Below are 24,101 nucleotides of genomic sequence, written 5' to 3' on the forward strand. Positions count from 1 at the left end.
CGCCTCCCCATGATCAATACCAATATGATAAAATCCAAATCCAACTATTCAAGCTCATCTACTTCGCGAATATCAAAGTCGTACCATAGTCAGAGCATTGAATTTCAGGGTGAAGCACCTTTTTAAATTAACATTACTGTCTATTTCAATTGTTGCAGGAAGCGCACATTGTGGTTACACTTTCAAAATAGGAAATCATGGTATGGTGAAATGGTAGTACACAATTAGTGTCAAGATATCCTTACTTGTCTGAAGAGGTTAGGAAAATCATCTTCACTATCAACTTTGCGAATCCCTTTTCCTCCACCACCTTCAGACGCTTTAATCATCACTGGATAACCGATCTTTTCTGCAGCCTAAGAACAGATCAAAAAGAATGATTTAAAGACAGACTTGCATTTATATAATATTCCTCAGTGACTGTCTTCGTCTCTGACTTACCCTACGTGGATTTCAACTCAAATTCCACCCCGCATGTAACCTCCAGGATTACAGGTACCTCCAGGATATACAACGTTCTTCGAACTACTGTTCTCGCCGCAAACTGAAAGCCACATTCAGTTCCATGCGCCGCCACATGAAGACACTCGACATCTCTCTCCAGCAACACTTAGTCTCTCTCAAAGCTGTCCCTGTCCCCAGTTTCATTTCATCCTCCGCACCATTCAACGTCTTAACAAAAAACTTTCCTGTTTCTTGCAGATGTAAAGAAACGCAAGCTTCAACAACTTATCAACACCACTGCCCATCCCAGGCCCTCCACCAGTTCCAATCCCTCGAACTCCATCTCTTCATGCCCCAGCCTTTGCTGTGTCTTCACCATACCCTCCGACCTTCCCCTCTCTGAGGCTGAGAGTGCTGTCCTCAGCAAAGGACTCAGCTTTGTACCCTTACGGCCCCATCTCAATAAATTCCAGGCTCAACATGATGTTGAACTCTTCTTCCGTCGCCTTCGTCTCCGTGCCCACTTCTTTGGGCAAGAATCCTCCCCGCATTCCACAGATCTTTTCATGTGCCTCCAACATTCTGCCTCCAAATGGACACCCCCACTGGAAAATTACCTGCCCTCAATCTTTTCATTGGGAACTGTCGACGGGACATTGGCCGTCTCAATTTTTCTGCCCCCCTCACCCATTCCAACCTTTCTCCTTCCGACTTTCCGCCCCCTCAGGTCCAATCCTGACTTTGTCATCAAATCTGCCGACAAAAGGGGGGCTGTTGTCGTTTGGTGTACTGACCTCTACCTTGCAGAGGCTCAGCGCCAACTCTCAGATACTTCGTCCTACCTCCCACTGGACCATGACCACACCACTGAACATCAAGCCATTATCTCCAACACCGTCACCGATCTCATTTCCTCCGGATCCCTTCCCCCCACAGCTTCCAACCTCAGTCTCTCAACCCTGGACAGCCTGCTTCCACCTACTTCCCAAAATCCACAAAAAGAACTACCCTGGTTGGCCCACTGTGTCAGCATGCTCCTGCCCCACTGAACTTATTTCCTCTTACTTTGACTCCATCCTCACTCCCCTGGTCCATTCCCTCCCGGGATTCCTCTGCTACCCTGCGTCATATTGACAGCTTCCAGCTCGCTGGCCCTAACTGCCTCCTATTCACCATGGATGTGCAATCTCTCTACACCTCCATCCCACACCAGGACGGTCTGAGAGCTCTTCGCTTCTTTCTTGAAAAGAGGCCTGAACAATTCCCATCCACCACCACTCTCCTCCGTCTGGCTGAACTTGTTCTATTCTGTGGACAGCTATTTGCAGCCTTTTCCCCTGGTTTCTGTGGCTATGACTCATCTTTCATTCCCTCACACTGCAGTGTAAATATTTCCCACTTTCTATGCCTTTTAGCTTTGACAAAGGGTCGTCTGGACTCGAAACGTCTGCTCGTTTCTCTCCTTACAGATGCTGCCAGACCTGCTGAGATTTTCCAGCATTTTCTCTTTTGGTTGCATTTATATGACACTTTTCATAGCCACTGGTGAAGTGTAGTTGCTGTTGTAATGTAGGAAATGTGGTTGTTTGAACACAGCAAAAAGAAATGTGATAATGACCAGATAATCTATTTTTGTGATGTTGATTGAAGGATAAATATTGATCCAAGACGCCAGGGATAAACATAGAAAATAGAAGCAGGAGTAGGCCGTTTGGCCCTTCGAGCCGTCTCCACCATTCATTTTGATCATGGCTGATCATCAAATCCAATATCCTGATATTTTTGCTACCCAAGTGGATAACCTCACATTTATCCACATTACACTGTATCTGCCATGCATACGTCCATATGCCTGTCCAAATTACACTGAAGCATCTCTGTATCTTCCTCACAGCTCACCCTCCCACTCAACTTTGTATCATCTGCAAATTTACAGGTAATACATTTATTTCCCTCTTCCAAATCATTAATATATAATATGAACAGTTGGAGTCCGAACACAGATCCCTGCAGTACACCACTAGTCACTGCCTGCCAATCAGAAAAAGACCCATTTATGCCAACTCTTTGCTTCCTATCTGCTAACCAGCTTTTTATCCACCTCAAGACATTACCTGCAATCCCATGTGCCTTAACTTTACATAGTGGTCTGTTATGTGAGACCTTGTTGAAAGCCTTGTTAAAAGTCTAAATAAACCACATCCACTGGTTCTCCAAAGTCAACTCTACTAGTTACATCCTCAAAGAATTCCAATAGATTAGTCAAGCATGATTTTCCCTTTGTAAATCCATGCTGACTTTGTCTGATTATACCACTGCCTTTCAAATGCTGAGCAATGAAATCCTTGACAATGGACTCTAGCAACTTCCCCAGTACTGATGTTAGGCTCACTGGTCTATAGTTCCTTGTTTTCTCTCTACCTCCCTTTATGAATAGCAGGCTTATATTAGCTACCCTCCAATCCATAGGAACCAGTCCAGAATTTTATTTATTATAAAGTTTATTTATTTATTAGTCACAAATAAGGCTTACATTAACACTGCAATGAAGTTACTGTGAAATTCCCCGAGTCACCACAGTCTGGCGCCTATCCAGGTCAATGCACCTAACCAGCACGTCTTTCAGAATATGGGAGGAAACCAGAGCACTTGGAGGAAACCCACACGAGGAGAACATGCAAATTCCACACAGACAGTGACCCAAGCCGGGAATCGAACTCGAGTCCCTGGCGCTGTGAGGCAGCAGTGCTAACCACTGTGCTATCGTGCAAGAATTTTGGAAAATAACCATCAATGGATCTACCATTTCCAAGGCCACTTCCTTACGTACTCTGGGATGAAGATTATCAGGCCCTGGGAGATTTATCCACCTTCAATCCCACGAATTTACCCAAAATCATTTCTCTACTAATGATGATTTCCTTCATCTCCTCATTAAAACATATTTCCCTCATTACTTCTGGTACATTATTCATGTCTTCCTTTGTGAAGACTGAACCCAAGTACGAATTTAATTCCTCGGCCATTTCTTTATTCCCCGTTATGAATTCTCCCGTTTCTGACTGTAAGGGGCCTGCATTCGTTTTTGTCAATCTTTTTCTTTTTACATACGTGGAGAAACTTTTACAGTCAGTTTTTATGTTCCCCACTAGCTTATTTTCATATTCTGTTTTTCCCTTCTTAATCAATCCCTTGGTCCTCCTTTGCTGAATTTTAAACTGCTCCCAATCCTCAGGCCTCTTGCTTTCTCTTGCCTATTTGTATGCTTCTTCCTTGAATCTCATATTATCTCTAATTTCCCTTGTGAGCTATGGTTTGGCCACAGTTCCCTTACCACTGTTGTGCCAAACAGGGATATATAACTTCAGGAGTTCACCTATTTGTTCTTTAAATGCCTGCCATTACCTGTCCATTGTCCTTCCTTTCAGTAATGTTTCCAGACCATCATGGCCAATTCATGCCTCATACCATCATTGTTACCTTTATTGAGATTCAGGACCCTGGTCTCAGAATCAACTACATCACTATCCACCTTGACAAAGAATCCTAATATATTATGGTCACTCGTCCCCAAGGGTTCTCTCACAGCTAGATTGCTAACTAATCCTTTCTCATTGCACAATACCCAGTCCAAGATGGCCTGTTCCCTTGTTGGTTCCTCAACATATTACGCCAGAAAACCATTCCATATACATTGCAGGAATTCCTCCTCTATTTGACCCTTCCAATCTACATGCAGATTAAAGTCACCCATAATCACAGATGTTCCTTGAACACTGTGACGTTAGTGTACCTTTAAGAAATGCTTTTTATTAAATCACGTTCTCTGCAGCTATAAGCTGTTTTGGTTACATTGCTGCCAGGCCATCTGCTCGCAGGCTTTTTATTGCTCCTTCAGTGGTTTAAATGAGGTTGTTTATTTTTACTCTGAGATCTTTTATGACCCTGCATTCTTAGGAGGGAGGTCATGTGTTTCGGACAATTTTATTTCTTCCCAGTGAATTTAAGGTTTTATTTTCTGTTTTGGCTGGCTGCAGGTTTTAACTTTAGAAGGGACATTAAGCTGAAAAGAAGCGTATCTCTCACTCCCAGGTTTTGGAAATTCTGCTGGTTGGCTGAAACCAAGGCTTCTTGCCTTCCCGGAGTAGAACATCTGCTGTTGGTGACGTGACCACAGTCTGTCCCTGGTGTTCTTACTTCAAACTGTTCTGAGTGTGGTTTCAGAGGGTTGCTAGAAGTTACAAGGCTGAGAAGTCAGGATTTTCAATTCTCCAACCAAAGGACTCAGTTCCAGTATCACGTGAGCATTACTCTTTGCTGTGTTATGCCTGTGGATAGAGTTTTCTTTGGTCTATAGGAAGTTTTTGTTTGTTAGGAACATCTTAGATATATTTGTTAAGGGTTATACATTATCATGGTTGTTTTGTTTTTGTCTGTAATTGTTAAAAGTTATTGCTAATTTTCTTACCATACATGTTAACTATATGCTTAAATAAACTTTGTTTGATAAAAGTTCCATAGGGGGTCATTTGAATCATACCTGAAGTGAAACATATCATGCTTATCCTATCCAAATTCAATGTGCAAAACTTATGGTCCGGGCGGGCTTCATAAAATATTTTGGTGTTTCTGACCTGAACCACAAGACACATGATTTCCTGTCGAATGTTTTTCCCCATATTACCACGACAGTTTGGTGGTCTGAATACCAGCCCCACAAGTGTTTTTGATCCTTTAAACCACATTGACAGAACAGGAAGAGCTGTGTTCTGCATCTAATGCATTCTATACTTGAGCTAAGACAAGAGCAATGATGGGGCATCTGGGTAATACATAGTAGAAAACAAGAATACAATAAAGGTTCTTGATCCTGCCGTACTGTCCTACAGAATAGTTACTTGAACCTGAGATTCTGATGTCAGTTTAGCATCACATGAACTATCAGCTAATTCACCACCAGATGCCACGGTCCCAAAAGCGTGGTAAGACTTGGCTCCAAAACTGGTTGCATCAGTTGCTCACAGATGCCACTCTTCAATTCCTTCCTTCCCTTGTCTTTGCAGTGAAGTGCTCCCCCAGCCATTGATGATTAAGAATTTACCACAAGAAGAAACCCAAGCATTGACATTTTAAAAATTATTTTATGGGATGCGAGAGTCGGTAGCTCGGCCAGTTTTTATTGCCCATCCCTAATTGTTCTTGGTGGTGGTGGTGGCATGCCATCTGCTTGAACCACTGCAGTTCATGTCTTATAGGAACACCCCACAGTGCTGTTAGGGAGGGAGTTTCAGGACTTTGTCCCAGTGACACTGAAGGAACGGTGACATATTTTCAAGTCAGGATGGTGAGTGGTTTAGAGGTGAACTTGCAGGCGGTTCCCATTTGTCTGCTGCCCTTGTCCTTCTAGGTGGCAGAGGTCGCAGGTTTGGCAGGTGCTGTTGAAGGAGCCTTGGTGAGTTGCTGCAGTGCACCTTATAGATGGTACACACTGCTGCCACCGTGTGTGGCGGGTAGAGGGAGTGAGTGTTGAAGGTGGTGAATGGGTGGCAATCAAGCAAGCTGCTTTATCCTGGATGGTGTCGAGGTTTTTGAGTGTTGGTGGAGTTATATCATCTAGGCAAGTGGAGAGTACACCTGAGCTGTGCAGATGGCGGACAGGCTTTGGGGAATCAGGAGGTGAGTTATCCGCTCCAGGTGAGCAGGCCTCTGAGCTGTTCTTGTAGCCACAGCATTTACATGGCTAGTCCAGTTCCGTTTCTGGTCAATGGCAACCCCCAGGATGTTGATAGTGGGGGATTCAGTGATGGTAATGCCATTGAATGTCAAAGGGAGATTGTTACATTCTCCCTTGTTGGAGATGGCCATTGCCTGGCACTTGTGTGGTGTGAAACTTATTTGCCACTTATCAGCCCACGTCCAAAAGTTGTCCACATTATTCTGCAAATGGGAACAGATTGCTTCAGTACCTGAGCAATTGTGAATGGTGATGAACATTGTGCAATCATCATCAGTGAACATCCCCACTTCTGACCTTCTAATGGAGGGAAGGTCATTGATGAAGCAGCTGTAGATGGTTGGGCCTAGGACACTACCCTGTGGAACTTCTGCAGTGATTTGCTGGGTCTGAGAGATTGACCTCCAAAAGCCACAACCACCTTCCTTTGTGCTAGGTATGACTTGTATTCCACAAACAAGCTTGCAACAGTTCTTATCTTTATCTGTTTTGTCACGGGTACACTGACACTAACAGGTACACACCTCCAAACCTTCAGTGGCATCTCGTACACAGCCATTCATGTACACTTCCTTAGGGACAATGACAATCTTCTTCAGCCTCTGATCTTCCTCTGTCCACTCAAGATTCAGGCCTAAGTTACAACAGGAGGCAAAATATTTAACCTCAATGCAAATAAGTAATAAGAGATTAAGAAGTTAATGCCCTACCTGTGGTGAGCAGGGCGGGAGGGTGAGGGGTGGGAATGCTCCTGGAAAACCTTTCTACCCAAAGGCCAATTTATTTTTGGTACCTTCTGGTACTTTATTTCTAATCAAAACAGCCAATTCAAATCACCTCCAATCATGGTCCCCACATGAGGGATAAACAAGATCCAAGCTGACAAGACAAGCTAGCTTCTCTCCCTCAATGTCAACAAAACGAAGGAGATTGTCATCAACTTCAGGAAGCGTAAAGGAGAACATGCCCCTGACTACATCAATGGAGACGAAGTAGAAAGGGTCGAGAGCTTCACGTTTTTAGGTGTCCAGATCACCAACAACCTGCCCTGGACCCCATGCCGACACTATAGTTAAGAAAGCCCACCAATGCCTCTACTTTCTCAGAAGACTAAGGAAATTCGGCATGTCAGCTACGACTCTCACCAACTTTTACAGATGCACCATAGAAAGCATTCTTTCTGGTTGTATTGCAGCTTGGTGTGGTTCCTGCTTTGCCCAAGACCGCAAGGAACTACAAAAGGTTGTGAATGTAGTCCAATCCATCACGCAAACCAGCCTCCCATCCATTGACTCTGTCTACACTTCCCGCTGCCTCAACAAAGCAGCCAGCATAATTAAGGACCCCACACACCCCAGACATTCTCTCTTCCACCTTCTTCCTTTGGGAAAAAGATACAAAAGTCTGAGGTCACATACCAACCGACTCAAGAATAGCTTCTTCCCTGCTGCTGTCAGACTTTTGAATGGACGTACCTTGCATTAAGTTGATCTTTCTCTACACCCTGGCTATGACTGTAACACTACATTCTGCACTCTCTCATTTCCTTATCTATGAACGGAATGTTTTGTCTGTATAGCGCGCAAGAAACAATAGTATTCACTGTATGTTAATACATGTGACAATAATAATCAAATCAAAACAAGACTTTGCATCCCATCCTGAACTCGATCAAACCAGATCCAAGCTGACAGGATGAGGCATTGCACCCCCTTCCCGGCTTGATCTAACGCTTCATCTTAGCCAAAAGGCCGAGATGGTTTTGAAAAAGTGCATCAGGTAAAGCCTCGGCTTTACCTCATTGGCTACCCTGATCCTTTACTCTACTCTAGCTTAGGCAAACCACGAACACAGGCGTCAGCACGCTGCCAGTGCAATGGGCTAGCCTTGTGCCCTGATCATTGACTCTCCTTTGCCAGCTAAGTATGCCTTTAAATGGGAAAGCTAATTGATTTTTTTTCTCCTCCCCAATAGGGGTTGTTGAGCTAATTACAGTGCTACAACCTTTGCCCAAAACCAAGATCAGCTAACTCAACAGCTGGAAAGGAAGCAGGAGTCTTTGGGTATATATGGTTCATTGATGTTATTTTTGCACTCTGTCATCAATGGGACCAAATCATAATTCCTGATCCTTCATAATGCTGGTCAACATGCAGCAAGCACACTGGCCAAAATGATTAAACTTTACCTGCCCTGTACAAATTATATAACAGAAATTAATTTGTAGCTGGAGTGTAATTTTCTTCTTGACAATTGATGTTACTATTTCAAAATGCTCATTTAAAATAAATGGCTACAATAACAAGAGAAAATTTTAACTGTGCTCATGTCCAGGAAAAGTTTAAGTTATGGAGTTTGGTCATCAGGTTTTGCAGCATGGTAAATATTTACCAAGCAGATTCATAGAACCATAGAAACCCTACAGTGCAGAAACAGGCCATTCGGCCCATCAAGTCTGCACCGACCACAATCCCACCCAGGCCCTACCCCCATATCCCTACACATATTACCCGCTAATCCCTCTAACCTACGCATCTCAGGACACTAAGGGGCAATTTTAGCATGGCCAATCAACCTAACCCACACATCTTTGGACTGTGGGAGGAAACCGGAACACCCGGAGGAAACCCACGCAGACACGAGGAGAATGTGCAAACTCCACACAGACAGTGACCCAAGCCGGGAATCGAACCCAGGTCCCTGGAGCTGTGAAGCAGCAGTGCTAACCACTGTGCTACCGTGCCGCCCCTGGATAACCTGGATTGCTCCAGGTTATGTTTCTTTAGGCTGAGAATGTGGTTTTCTTAACGCTTCAGTTACAAGAGTAAATGCACTGTCCAGTGTGGAATTGAGCCATCAGATCAGAGGACTCGAGTTCAATCCCTGGTCTGTGTTGAGCCGGTTGATCTAAAGTAGTCAGCCAGATTGGCAAAGGAAGAAAATTCAATCAAGGTCTCTGCTCCTGATCAATATCTAGTGATGGGTAAATGCATCCATCTCACAAATCAGGGAAGTAATAGGTGATCTTTAAAATACATTTCCCTTCAAGCTTGCCTACTCTCACCTCCCTGTTTTCTGGAGAATGTAGTCCCTCTATTCACTTAGGATGCCTGAACTAGCATAAGTGACATCTTCTCCCTGCAATAGCCCTAGATATGCGTGTGCCAAGTGGGAACAGGATCACCCTTGGCTGCACACATTCCACTGACACTTCCTGCCTAAGCTCACAAATGCTTGGGCAAGATATTGGAGAGTAAGTGATGGCACGGAACCACAGACTAGTACAAGTCACCGCTTGCTGGAGCAGACAGGGAAAAAGCAAAGGAGCAATGATATGTTGTGTCAGAGTGAATCAGCAGACCACTTTCACAGAGCGATAGGGTATAACGCAAACCTCCAAGCACTTTACTGAACCACCAGTTTCAGCTGAGCTCCTTTGACACAGAGCAAACATTAGTACTTCCCTCTGAGGCAAAGTTAAAGAAACACAATGCAGAGAAAAATAATTATGTCTGGCACGTCAACTGCATTTTCTTTCATCTATTTGACGCACCAACTCCAATTGTTTTCCTCTGCTGCATGTAACAGCTCAAACTGAAGTGTGGAAGCTGCCATCCACCAGTATTCAAACTGCTACACACACAGCTGGCAATACATTTTCACAAAGGCCAGTAGCCAAGGCTCGCCCATCGCACTGGGCTGACGCTGCAATGGTGGCTTGCCTGAGCTAGAGTAGAGTAAAGGATCGTGGTAGCCAATGAGATAGAACCAAGGCTGATGTAATTTTTCAAAGCCATCTAGGCCTTTTGGCTAAGATGAAGCATTAGATCAAGCCCGGGAGGGGGTGCAATGCCTCAGACTGTCAGCTTGGATCTGGTTTGATTGAGCCCAAGATGCGATGCAAAATCTTGTCTACTGAATATCCTTCCAAGCTGAATTTAGGTCGCATTAAGATGAAAGACTTCACTGGAGACTTGAAATAGCAGATCTTAATTTGAGTGCAAAGTACTACTGCTCAAACTAACTTTCTCCTTTAATAATGTATCTTTTTTGAATTGGCCAAGACTGTCGTTGATTCAACCCAGTTACTTAGCTTTGCTAAAATTATCTGGGTAATTTTGATCCACTCTACAGCATGAAAATTTTTAGTTTTGTGAAGAACTGTTACGAAAGGGAACAACAGCTACACAACACAAATCTTCCTTCCATCAGTTACTGTATCCACTGATGTGTAGGGATTACCATGAAGCCATACATTGCACTCAGTCCCCTTACCATATCCGCTCCAAGGCAATGTTGGGATCCCTGCAGTCTGTGCAACAATGGAGGAGGCCACTTTGTCTCCTAATGCCCACATAGCCTGGCTTGAAGGACCTACAATAAGAAAAGTAGAGAAAAGTGAATGGAGGTCAAACTGAGAAAACAGAATAGAATGCCTGTAGAATACATTGATTTTATATTCAGTTTGTTATTGAACACAACCCAACATTGTATTTTTTTAAACTTCACTCTTATTGCTATTTCTTATTCTTTTCTGCTGAATGAAGACAATTATGACAGTTAACCCCCTATCTGTGGGTCACCAGAACAAAATAATTCACTTCTCAGTTTCGGAAATGCCATACCTCATTATGTCGAAGGAACTTCTGACAGACCAGCTGGAACTGCACAGACCAACTTCACAGAGAGCTACACAGAAACCTTTTACATTGGATAAGCCAAGCTTGTTAGCACAGTCTTGGGAGTCCATGGCAACAATGACTTTCCAAACACCAGACCCTGATCCAGTGACTCCCGCTTTCAACCCATAATGGCTGGGACGTTATCAGTCCTGGACACAAAGCCAAATTCCAGACAGTGGATAAAAATCTTTTGTTGAAGTCATTGTGGAAAAGCAAGGTTACACGATGTAAGACTTTGGTCGGCTGAACTCTCTTGAGCTGCATGCCCCAGCCTGCTGTTTAACATCCAACTGGCAGGCCACACAGAAACAAGCTCTGACCATGTTGGACAATCGGCCCCCATCTAACCTCATTCTGCTGAGATGATTTTGTACGATCGACTTGATTCAATCTCTGTGTGCCTACTTCATCATGTGACTCTAATACCACCAGAAGAGCAAATCTTACACCCCCAGTCTTCAGCCAGCCAACCCCTGTGAAGGGCTTTGATTCTTGGGCTTTGATTCTTGACTCTGGAACTCACCTGAACCAATATTCATTTTCTCTGTGGTCCGGGTGCTATATAACCTCCTTTATATTGCACAAATGTGGAGTGGGAAGTTAATGGGCGCTTCTTTCATGGTTTTCTTAAAAATGTGTGTAATAAACTAACCTTCCAAGCAAGCCACTCAGTTTAAGGGCAATTTAGGGATGGGCAACAAATGCTGGCCTTGCAAGCAATGCCCACATCCCATGAAAGAATAAAAATAAACAGGCGCTATCCAGTATCTGAGCTATTTTGAAATGGGGTCCCTGATTTCCCATTAAGATATACAAGGGATCTAATGCCCATTTAAGATGATTGCTACAGAATGACAACACAACATTAGATGTATTGCAAGTACCTACAGAATGGGAAACAGCTGAAACAAGGGCTAATTTTGACCCCCATTTGTGTATAATCTTTTTAGGATCTTGCATTGCTTGTGCCAACTTTTAAATGAATATTTTTCAAAAATTGTAACTTAGGATATTCCTGAGAGTACAAAGAGCAATTGAGAGTGTCCATAACTCAATGATCTTTAGGTGGTCAAATTTAGTATACTGTAAGGATTGGAAATTCAGAATTTCATGACTCAGATTGTGCCATTACTGATCTGCACACTTAATTTCATAATACAAATAGGATAAGCTAGTCGCATGTTTCTGAGATTCTTGATTCACCAGTATGTTTGTTACAATATATTCACTGCTTTGAGGAAATTTTAAGTAAATTTGCAGTATATTTGCAACAGTATTTTGGGGCATCAAATGGAGTAATTTACATAAATAATTAACAGCATAGAAACAGGGCTTTAGGCTCAACTAACCAATGTCAATGTTGATGCTCCAGAGCCGACTCCATCTTATCCTTTCACAGTAATATCACTGTTTTCACCATTTCAGGAAATGCTTGCTTAATAGATTACTATGGGAACTTTGAAGGGTTCACCCCAGCATGGGATCAGTCGACTTTTCTCAATTCCTTACTGAATAAAAAATCTTACCTAGAAATGCAATATTGTATTTCTGAAGAAGCTCTGGAAGTTTGGGGTTCTCAGATGCATGCCCCCAGCCAGCCCACACTGCCTAGAAGAAACAAGAATTCCGACTTCAAACAGATGCTGAGGTATAGGCTCATAGCTTCCTGGTTCCCTGCATCGCATTTGGGGTGCATCTCTAGGAACTCCCCACACGAGGGTTTACCCAATAATTGTCCAGAAGCGCTATCGTCCTTTGGATAATTGCACTGGTCTGGGAACCATCTGACAAAAGCAAGTTAAATTGCTAACTTCGGATGGTTCTGCCAGTTTCACCCTGATAGTGACTCTGGAAGAATTAGGCACAGTGGTTAGCACTGCTGCCTCACAGCGCCAGGCAGCTAGATTCAATTCTGGCCTCGGGTCACTGTCTGTGTGGAGTTAGTGCTTTCTCCCCATGTCTCCCTGGGTTACCTCCAGATGCTCCGGTTTCCTCCCACACTCCAAAGATCTGCGGGTTAGGTTGATTGCCCATGCTAAATTGACCCTAGTGTAAGGGGGTTAGCAGAATAAATGTGTGGGGTTACGGGAATAGGGTCTGGTGGGATGTGGTCGGTACAGACTCGATGGGCCGAATGGCCTCCTTCTGTACTGTAGGGATTCTATGACTCTGTGAGTAACTATTAAAAAAGACCCAGATCCAGTCTTGCACAGGTCACCCCAACACCTGCCCCCTCCCCCACCCCGCTTACAGCACATCCTCCACACCACTCCCTACCCCACCCCACCCACACAATTGACCAGTTCACACCCCTATTCTGGTCCTGCCCTTCCTCCACCCATCGGGTTATTTTTGTTTACATTCTTTATTAGTTTAGTACCTTAAAAAATGGGAAACACTTTTGTTAATGATGTATTGCAAAGATGAAGTGGTTAGGAGGAAAGGCTTACAAAGGACTGGGAATGTGAGCTTAGTTGGGAACTTGTAAAATCTGTAGCTTGGAAGGAAAGATAAAACTCATAACAAATATAAATATATCAGAAAATCGTTATCCCAAAAATTCCAAATCTGGTTTGATGGTCATTCCCCATTCCATTCTAAATGCTTGCAACAGAACAGTGAATTATACCACAATTTACCTGCACTGGAATTCTTTTTGCAATGTCCACAATCAGCTCCACATTGGCGTAATTGTTGTTGTTGGATCCTCCAGATACTGGTACATACTGATCCGCCATTTTGATGTATTCTGAAAGGAACAGCATTCCACAACGATGAGATCTTGTCATTTGTAGAACTTGTCTTAAAATTGTAACAATTTTGCAGTTACATTTAATTAAACAATGGAAAAATAAGATTTTTCTGCACACAATTCCTAAAATAACACCTGCGTTTGCCTTCAGATCCTCCGGAGTAACCATGACTACGAACCGAACTGCTCTTTCATTCCGAAACATTTCGTAGGACCATCTGCGGATTGACCGCATACATTTAACAGCTGCAATGCCATTGTTGGCAATCAGGACCTGGTAAGAGATAATAGCACAAGTCAATGGGCAATAATTGTGCACAACTCTTAAATTCTTCAAAATGTGCGATGCGTCAGGGGAATAACACTCCAAACTCAAGGTTTATTGATATGCTCTGAACATAAGGGGAGTCGTTTTTATTTTATCCTATGACTTGATAGTTATTTAATGCAACACTGAACCATATGGACTAGGAAAGACTAAGGCTGAGATCTGTGCCGAGCTATGGCTCAGCATAGTTAAGGATTTATAATATATATTTATATTTAGTTAAGGATTTATAATATTTATAAGGATTGGGGCGGCACGGTAGCACAGTGGTTAGCACTGCTTCTTCACAGCTCCAGGGACCTGGGTTCGATTCCCGGCTTGGGTCACTGTCTGCGTGGAGTTTGCACATTCTCCTCGTGTCTGCATGGGTTTCCTCCAGGTGCTCTGGTTTCCTCCCACAGTCCAAAGATGTGCGGGTTAGGTTGATTGGCCATGCTAAAAATTGCCTTTAGTGCCCTGAGATGCGTATGTTAGAGGGATTAGTGGGTAAATATGTAGGGATATGGGGGTAGGGCCTGGGTGGGATTGTGGTCAGTGCAGACTCGATGGGCCGAATGGCCTCTTTCTGTACTGTAGGGTTTCTATGATTCTATAATGATCGTGGGGATGACTACTTTTAGGCTCTGAAGAAAGGCTAGGGGAATTGAGCAATTTTGTTTGGAAAAATGGAATTTCAAAAGGAATCCAATTGCAATTTTCAAAGTCATAAAGTGAACTGACAAAGCTGATATACCAAATTTATCAAAGATGTTGTTCACTCTGGCAAAGGGTTGACATGTCAGGGGGTATAAATTAAAAAATTAGGAAGTAATGAAGAAGAAAGGATTTGGGATGAAATATTTTCACCCAGATAGGGTAACGGGAAAGTTACCAAGGAAATTGCTCAGGGGTTCAGGGGTAACTAGTTATGTTTCTAGTGAAAAAAGAAAACCAAAAGATCTTGAAGAGTGGGAAAGTGGAGCTCATTTATCAAGATAGGGCAGGTTTTTTGGGCATAATAACTTGTTTCCTTTTCCAGGAATTCTTATCCTCTCATTTTCTCTTGTGTTTCTCATTCATACATTTTCATGTTCTCTCTTGCATGTATTTTTATGGCTGTGCATCCAATTATAAGTTTTCTCCCTTAACTCTCTTCCCCTCCCTCATTACTTGGATAATTGGGACTTTGCGTGGCTCTCTCTGCAACCCACTTCTAAACACATTTTACATAAGACCAAATAATTCTGGTCCACGAACCACGCACCAGGCGCCAATGTAGTGCATACCTTTTCAATAACCCGATTCCCACCAAACCGAATGACAAACTCAGCGGGGGAGGCAACAGTGAAGTCGCGGTGCAGATCCAGCCTTTGCTCCTCCCTGCCCTTCTTAGTGTGCAAACCTGACATGTTAGGTCTGGAACAAAAAAAAACATACAAGATGTCACCATAGAAAGACTTTCCTTTCCTCCCCCAGCAGAACTTAGGCTGTGTTTTAGAAATGCTTATTAAAGACTGGAAATGGGTTTCTATGGTGTCTCATTGATGAGATCTTGAGACTTGTATGTTTAAACATGAACCATTTATTGGTAATCATTAACTATGTGCAGATTGCAATTACTGTCCTGCAGGTCAGTTCTTCCTGGAGGCGGCACGGTGGCACAGTGGTTAGCACTGCTGCCTCACAGCGCCAGGGACCTAGGTTCGATTCCTGACTTGGGTCAAAGTCTGTGTGGAGTCTGCATGTTCTCTCTGTATCTGCGCGGGTTTCCTCCGGGTGCTCTGGTTTCCTCCCACAGTCTGAAAGATGTGCTGGTTAGGTGCATTGGCCATGCTAAATTCTCCCTCAGTGTACCCGAACAGGTGTCAGAGTGTGGCGACTACGGGATTTTCACAGTAACTTTATTGCAGTGTTAATGTAAGCCTACTTGTGACACCAATAAATAAACTTATAAACTCTGAGACTGTTCTTTCATTCTATTACCATGTGACTCTATACATCATACTGTCGACAGTAGTATGCTCCAGTCACACATTAACCCTTGCTCTACCAGGCATCTTCATGTTACAATAGCATCTAGATACACACACCTTCAGACAACAGAGTGCATTGCAAAATTCTCATCAATCAAGAGTTGATTGCTCTTCATTAAGGCGGCAGCCTCCTCTGTGCCAACCTCAAAAATTCAGAAAAACTGGCAGACAGCTTAAATAAAAGCTGACGTGGTTCCAGGAAAGGCCAACAACTGAGACAGATTCCTAAATAAAAGATTTATGACCACTGTTACATTGGGAGTTTTACAGTGCCTCGTAATCACTTTCCACAATTTAGTTTGCTTTTCTGTAAAAACTGAAACCCACAAACTTCATACATCACAAGTGCATTGAGACATGAACTGGTCATGATTCAAGCTGCAGCTATAATCATTCTTCAACAGTTGTAATATACAAGCAGGGAGTTTGATTAGACACCTTGCCACAAGCATAACAACATGAATAGGGGTCCTCCAAGTTGATGCCTGAGTAAAAAGTAGACCGTAGGTATTTTATACAATTAACACACTCTGCTAAACTAGATTAAATGGGCCCCTATAAAAGTAAGTCCTGATATAAGTATACTCATACTGAAATCCATTTTCAGTAACCTTAACTTTTTTCCAAGGTTCAAACTCAAGATATGATAAAAATATATATATATATATTTAGGCAGATTCCTGCCCAGTAATGAGCAATCGGTGGTCAACTGGTGTTGCACACAGGGATTCAAACCCAAACCTTTTCTTACTGAGCAAAGATAGGGGGAATTAGGATTTAGGAGGCAAAGAAAATGGTTAAGCAGTGGAGGAGAGAAGCAGAAAACAGCAAAGTAGGACTGGCATGGTGGCGCAGCGGTTAGCACTCCAGTTTCCTCCCACATTCTGAAAGACGTGCTGGTTAGGAGCATTGGCCATGCTAAATCCTCCCTCAGTGTACCAGAACAGGCACCGGAGTGTGGTGACTAGGGTATTTTCACAGTAACTTTATTGGAGTGTTAATGTAAGCCTATTTGTGACACTAATAAATAAACTTTAAACTAAAATGCTTCTCATTGAGATGGAAGGATTACAATGGGCCATGGTTCAATTTCTTCACACTTGGTGGGGAGTCATTTAGATTTTTGTGGGTGAATGGGAGCGGCATAATTGTCTCATTATGCAGAGCATTAGTGAGAGAGTGAGGACAGCAGCCCAGGGCAGGTTTTCACCTTCTTTTGGTGTGGCCTGTTTGGATGAATGGATTAGGAAAGGTGACTAAGTTCCTGGGGGAAAGAGTTGGGGAGGGGGAAGGAGGTGGGTTGTGGGCAATCGCAGTGAGTTGCTTCTCAGCCGATGAAGGGGGCAAGGGAAAGAGACTAGAGTCGACTACTGTGGGCTGTGGGAAAATTTGGAAGGGATCAGAATGGGGGGAGGAAGAGAATGTTTCAAACAAATTGCTTAACAGAGGGCTCAAGATCAATTCCAGTGCTTTACGGGTTTTGTCTTCTTTTAATTCTGTAGCTGCATCAGAAGCTACCTTAGATCAATGCTTTGGTGATTACTTCAACAGCTGGTATCACATTCTATCTGTGTTGTAGATGGTTGCAAGGCAGCTTTTCTATTCCCCTTTTACTCAGAGTGCATGACGACAGGAAAACAATCGATTGTGGGGTTGGCTGAAATGGCCACTGCGCTTCACTCCTTCTGAGCTCAAGTTAATGCACCATGGGTCTTCAGCAAAGGTTACCCATGGAGGTGTATAGTCAGCACGGATTCGTGAAGGGCAAGTCGTGCCTCACAAATTTGATTGAATTTTTTGAGGGGGTAACTAAGTGTGTTGATGAAGATAGGGCAGTTGAATTGTTTGAGGGGGTAACTAAGTGTGTTGATGAAGGTAGGGCAGTTGATGTCATATACATGGATTTTAGTAAGGCGTTTGATAAGGTCCCCCATGGTCGGCTTATGATGAAAGTGAGGAGGTGTGGGATAGAGGGAAAGTTGGCCGATTGGATAGGTAACTGGCTGTCTGATCGAAGACAGAGGGTGGTGGTGGATGGAAAATTTTCGGATTGGAGGCAGGTTGCTAGTGGAGTGCCACAGGGATCAGTGCTTGGTCCTCTGCTCTTTGTGATTTTTATTAATGACTTAGAGGAGGGGGCTGAAGGGTGGATCAGTAAATTTGCTGATGACACCAAGATTGGTGGAGTAGAGGATGAGGTGGAGGGCTGTTGTAGGCTGCAAAGAGACATAGATAGGATGCAAAGCTGGGCTGAAAAATGGCAAATGGAGTTTAACCCTGATAAATGTGAGGTGATTCATTTTGGTAGGACTAATTTAAATGTGGATTACAGGGTCAAAGGTAGGGTTCTGAAGACTGTGGAGGAACAGAGAGATCTTGGGGTCCATATCCACAGATCTCTAAAGGTTGCCACTCAAGTGGATAAAGCTGTGAAGAAGGCCTATAGTGTGTTAGCTTTTATTAACAGGGGGTTGGAGTTTAAGAGCCGTGGGGTTATGCTGCAACTGTACAGGACCTTGGTGAGACCACATTTGGAATATTGTGTGCAGTTCTGGTCACCTCACTATAAGAAGGATGTGGAAGCACTGGAAAGAGTGCAGAGGAGATTTACCAGGATGCTGCCTGGTTTGGAGGGTAGGTCTTATGAGGAAAGGTTGAGGGAGCTAGGGCTGTTCTCTCTGGAGCAGAGGAGGCTGAGGGGAGACTTAATCGAGGTTTATAAAATGATGAAGGGGATAGATAGAGTGAACGTTCAAAGACTATTTCCTCGGGTGGATGGAGCTATTACAAGAGGGCATAACTATAGGGTTCATGGTGGGAGATACAGGAAGGATATCAGAGGTAGGTTCTTTACGCAGAGAGTGGTTGGGGTGTGGAATGGACTGCCTGCAGTGATAGTGGAGTCAGACACTTTAGGAACATTTGGTTAATGGATAGGCACATGGAGCACACCAGGATGATAGGGAGTGGGATAGCTTGATCTTGGTTTCAGATAAAGCTCGGCACAACATCGTGGGCCGAAGGGCCTGTTCTGTGCTGTATTGTTCTATGTGTACAGGTGAGTTCAATCGATCCCAAAATCAGCTGTTTTGGCCACCCCCAATGTTTTTTCTGTGGTGTGAGGAAGAATCTTGAGAAATAAGAGAACATATTTGTCAATTTACAAACAATTCATAGCTCAAAACTTTCAATGTTCCATTACAATGAGCCCTAAAAACAATAGCACTTTGCTTTTTAAAGCACTTTTAGTGGAGAAAAATATTGCAAGGCAGAGGTTATGGATACCGAGCTAAAGGAAATAATAGGCAGGCTGACAGAAAGTTTGTTCGGGGTGGGGGGGGTGGCGGGGGGGTTTAAAGCAAATCTTGAAAGAGGAGAAGGAAGAAGAGAGCACAGGACCTAGTTGGCTGAAGACAAAGGTGACAACAGTGGGACAAACAGAGAGGGGATGTTCAAAAGATAAGAGTCAAAGAAACAGTATTCTGGGGAATTACAGGGATATAGAGATATGAATGAATATAAAAAACAGCAATAAAAAATTGATTAAAAACATTGGAGGACTAACCATTAAGGCTGACCGGTGAGCAGGATTTGATATGGGAGAAAGATACCAGCAAAGTTTTGTATGAGCTGCAAATTACAGTGTGTGGAGCATGTCCCAGAGAACACTGAAATAGCAGAGCTGGAGCTTATAATAAGAGGCAGAAATGAGATGGTCTGAGGCAGGGGGACAGACAGGAGACACTACAGAGGACTCAAGAACAGTGCGAGCCTTCAACACTACATTCAAAGGCTCCTGAAAACTCCACAACTTCACCATTTATTTCCAGTTGCAGCAGCAGGTCACATCTATGAAGCATCTCACTGGACAATACTCACCCAAGCAAGACATCTTGCAGCAATCCTATTGAAGATCAGGAGTGGGGGTGTTCACTGAAGATTGCACAATGTCCAGCACCATTTGAAACTCCTCAGATGTTGAAGCAATCCTTGTCCAGAGGCAAGACCTACACAATATCCAGGCTTGGGCTGACAAGTGGCAACTAACATTCGTACCACACAAGTGCCAGGCAATGACCGTCACCAAGAAGAGGGGATTTAACCGTTGTCCCTCGACATTCAATGGTATTAGCATCACTGAATCCGTCACTAACAACATTTTGGGGATGCCACTGACTAGAAATTCAACTGGACTAACCATATAAATAATGTGGTTATAAGAGCAGGTCAGAAGTTGGAAAAGGTGTGCTGAGTAACTCACCTCCTGACTCACCAAAACTTGTCCACCATCTACAAGGCACAAGTCAGAAGTGTGATGGAATGTTCTCCACTTGCCTGGTGAGTGCAGCTCCAGCTGCACAAGAAACCTGGCACCATCCAGGACAAAGCAGCCTGCTCGATTGGTGCCCTATTCACAAACATTCAGTCCCTCCACCACCAATGCACAGTGGTAGCTGTGTATATCAACCACAAGATGCAATGCAGCAACTTACCAAGGCTCCTTCAACAGCACCTTCCAAATCCATGACCACGACCTGACAAGGGCAGCAGACACATGGGAACACCACTGGGAAACTCCCCTCCAAGTCATTCACTATCCCGATTTGCAAAAATATCATCATTCCTTCAATGTTGTTGGGTCAAAATCCTGGATTTCCCTCTTAACAGCACTGTAGGTGCAGCTAAGCCAATGGACTACAGTGGTTCAAGAAGGCAGTTCAGCAGTACCTTTGCAAAGGGATGGGAAATAAATGCTGGCCTCGCCAGCAACATATCAGATTCCATGAATGAATTTTTAAAAGGTTTATTGTGTACAAGTACTTCTCCACTCCCAAGATGAATGAAAATGCCAGTTAGAAGTGAAGTGGTACAATCTGTGCCAGAGCTTCATGTAAAAATATTAACAGAACCAACAAAGGATAAAGTGCCAGTTACAAATAAAATCTTCCTTATCGCAAAATGCAGGCCCAAAGTCTCCTATATCAAAAGGTATACAGTGTTAAATAACGTAAGCCTGTTCCATTGAGCAAGTTCAATCACACACTGTGATTTTGATTTGATTTATTATTGTCACATGTATTAGTATACAATTAAAAGTATTGTTTCTTGCGCGCTATACAGACAAAACATGCCATTCATAGAGAAGGAAATGAGAGAGTGCGGAATGTAGTGTTACAGTCATAGCGAGGGTGTAGAGAAGGATCAACTTAGTGCGAGGTAGGTCCATTCAAAAGTCTGATGGCAGCAGGGAAGAAACTGTTCTTGAGTCTTGATGTGATCTCAGACTTCACAATGGATATAGTGTATAATGGATATGGTGATTTTAGTTTAAAACAGTGAAGGGATGCTCTAATTGATTTACAACACCGTTCCATAATCAGAAAGTAAATAAGTGTTGCAAGCAGCTTTTAAGTTGTACCACTCCACTTCTAACTGGCTTAGAGCCAAGACCTGAAAATTCCACAGACAGATTCTTCAGATTATCAGATCTTTGCCTTAGAGTACACTCCCAAAACTATGTTAATGTGTCTAAAATAATCATTTCCAGGATGTCCGCCGTGACTAATTACATTATATTGTGACCCATTCCAGAACAACATCGATGCTGTAGACTTGCCACATATGTTGTTTCTCAGTTACCCACTTTTGTTTTGTCACAACTTATTTTTCTGTCCAATTTATGGCTATTACCCCACACTTTAAAGAAAGAGTGTAGGAAAAAGACAATGGGAAGGCAGCAGGGCCGGACAACAAGTGGAGAATAGCGCGTAGATTCCCACCTCTGGCCCATGGAGTGGTGGGAGGCCTAGCTACTCTCCTTCAAGCAGCAGGTAGACTATAAATTCAATAAAAACTAACGTTCTCTGAGGTGGTGTGGTATTTTTCAGTCAGCTGGCAGGTCCCCCACAGTGGCTGGAACATGGAAGCACCCTCACAGTCGCAGACTGGGGTCCTGCATTCTAGCAATGTTTTAAAGCCTCCTGCAGCTGACTTACCTGAAAGGTTATACGTGCATCCCCAGGATGAAGTGGATCCCACCTCCACAAAAATAAACTGGCCACAGTTGCCAGATTACTCTCTACGTTTTCAAAAGTCTTCAGCAGGCGCCTCCATCTTGAGGCTCTCTCTCTCTCTCTCGCTGACATACATTGGTAGCTCCCATCTCTGATGTTGGTGCTGCTGGGCATCCTATTGGCTTTCTAGCCTTGTACAATCACTCACCATCCTTAACTGGGCTACAAGTGTGATCCCCTGGACATTAACTGATCAACTTGTAAAAAGAATTGTGCCAGGCAATGTGAAGTCGCAAATTGGCAATGCATCCAATGTTGGGATCCAGCTGGACACCAGAACTGATTTCCAGCCCAGGGTGAGAGAGGGAGAGACACAAACATACAAATTAGGAGCAGGAGTAGCCCCTCAGGCCTGCTCCGCCATTCAATAAGATCATGGCTGATCTGCTTGGAACTTCAACCCGACATTCCTGCTTACAGATAACCTTTCACTCTTGTCAATCAAGAATCTAGATAGTTCCTAACTTGAGGCTAAAGAAATCCGTGAGCTCCCCACACTTCTTGCAGGTGAGGGAAAACAGGGTGAAAGCTGGCACAGTAGCTGGTTCAAGATTTGGCATACTACATTCTCTTCCTGCTGGTACACTATGGGAATTTGAAATTGGATTTTACAAGGAACTTAACACTAACACTATGACGCTGTTATAACATTACCTTCCTTTTAAAAGACATGAACTGTACAGATGTCCGCTTTCACGAGGAGTTTCACTCATGCACGAGAAAATTGATTCCTTCAATGGAGACCAAACATTTTGCACTAGAGAAGGGGAACAAATCTCTTTACATCGCAACCAACAATCATTAACTGTCCCAGCACTATATCAATATTAGAAAGCTACCATTGTTGATTTTGGTTTACTGATTAGCACAAGGGTATCGCTAGAAACTAGAGGACAATTAAACAAGAGTGGTTACAAAATCAGCAGCGGCAATGTAATTATTTAGATAAAACATTCACAGAGCCATTCACACAGAGGTCATTCGGTCCATGCGAGCTCTTTAACTAGTCAGTCACATTCCCTCACTCAATCCCTATAGCCCTGCAAGCTTAGTTCCTTCAAATGCCAATCCAGTTTCATTTTGAAATAGATTATAGAACATAGAACATAGAAAGCCACAGCACAAACAGGCCCTTCGGCCACAAGTTGCACCGATCACATCCCCACCTCTAGGCCTATCTATAGCCCTCAATCCCATTAAATCCCATGTACGCTTCCACCACTTTTCTCAGCAGGGCGTGCCAGATCATTACCACTTGCTGCCTCAAAAAAACTTCTTCCTCAAAGCATCTCTTGCCTAAAACCTTGCATCCACATCCCCTAATTCCTCCACCATAACAGGGGCAGCTTTCCCTCATCTACCTTATCCAAACCTGTCATAATCTTTTACACCTCTATTAAATCTCCCTCGGTCCAAAGAGAATATCCTGAAGTCTGCAACTGATCTTGTGGCTAAAGTTCCCCATCCCTGAATCACTCTGGTAAATGTCCTCTGCATTCTCTCAAGGACCCACACATCCTTTCTAAAGTGTGGCAACTAGAACTGAATAGAGTTTTATGTAGGTTCAGCATAACTTCCCTGATTTTGTACTTAGTACTTCTGTTTGTGAAGCCAAGACCTCATAAATAAGCCGTATTTCAATTCAGTCTAGAGAAATAGAATTAGTTTAGGACTAATTGCTCTTTCATTTTGCAAATTCATAGAATCATAGAATCCCTACAGTAGAAGGTGGCCTGCACTGACAACAATCCCACCCAGGCCCTATCCCCATAACCCCATTATTTACCCTGCTAATCCCCCTGACAATATCCTATTCCAATATCCTAAGGCCAATAGCAAGGGGCAATTTATCATGGCCAATCCACCTAACACACACACCTTTAGACTGTGGGAGGAAACTGGAGCACCCGGGGGAAAGCCCCGCATACACGGGGAGAATGTGCAAACTCTGCACAGACAGTGACCCGAGACTGGGATCGAACCCGGGTCCCTGGCGCTGTGAGGGAGCAGTGCTAACCACTGTGCCACCATGCCACACCCACGGAAACCTCCTACCAAAGTTATTTTCTGTCTCG

General features: G+C 43.5%; 1 protein-coding gene across 5 annotated transcripts in view; it reads right to left on the reverse strand.

The window, feature by feature from the left end:
- acacb (acetyl-CoA carboxylase beta) overlaps positions 1–24,101 on the reverse strand; it is a 137,958-nt gene that overhangs the window by 98,580 nt on the left and 15,277 nt on the right. For 3 of the 5 annotated variants that reach the window (XR_013499395.1, XM_078227284.1, XM_078227282.1), the window contains 8 exons: positions 22,681–22,783; positions 15,206–15,335; positions 13,748–13,886; positions 13,500–13,609; positions 12,387–12,468; positions 10,454–10,552; positions 6,703–6,812; positions 246–356 (listed from right to left, as the gene is read on the reverse strand). Coding sequence is in view for 4 of the 5 variants with exons in the window: in XM_078227284.1 (XP_078083410.1) it covers positions 246–356; positions 6,703–6,812; positions 10,454–10,552; positions 12,387–12,468; positions 13,500–13,609; positions 13,748–13,886; positions 15,206–15,335; positions 22,681–22,739 (840 nt within the window). In the remaining variant the exon portion in view is untranslated. Of the gene's footprint in view, positions 1–245; positions 357–6,702; positions 6,813–10,453; positions 10,553–12,386; positions 12,469–13,499; positions 13,610–13,747; positions 13,887–15,205; positions 15,336–20,213; positions 20,295–22,680; positions 22,784–24,101 lie in introns of those variants that run through there. The other 2 variants (XM_078227285.1, XM_078227283.1) reach the window with 2 other exon arrangements.

This window comes from Mustelus asterias, chromosome 13 (genome assembly GCF_964213995.1).
Source record: "Mustelus asterias chromosome 13, sMusAst1.hap1.1, whole genome shotgun sequence".
In the NCBI taxonomy this organism is placed as follows: Eukaryota; Metazoa; Chordata; class Chondrichthyes; order Carcharhiniformes; family Triakidae; genus Mustelus; species Mustelus asterias.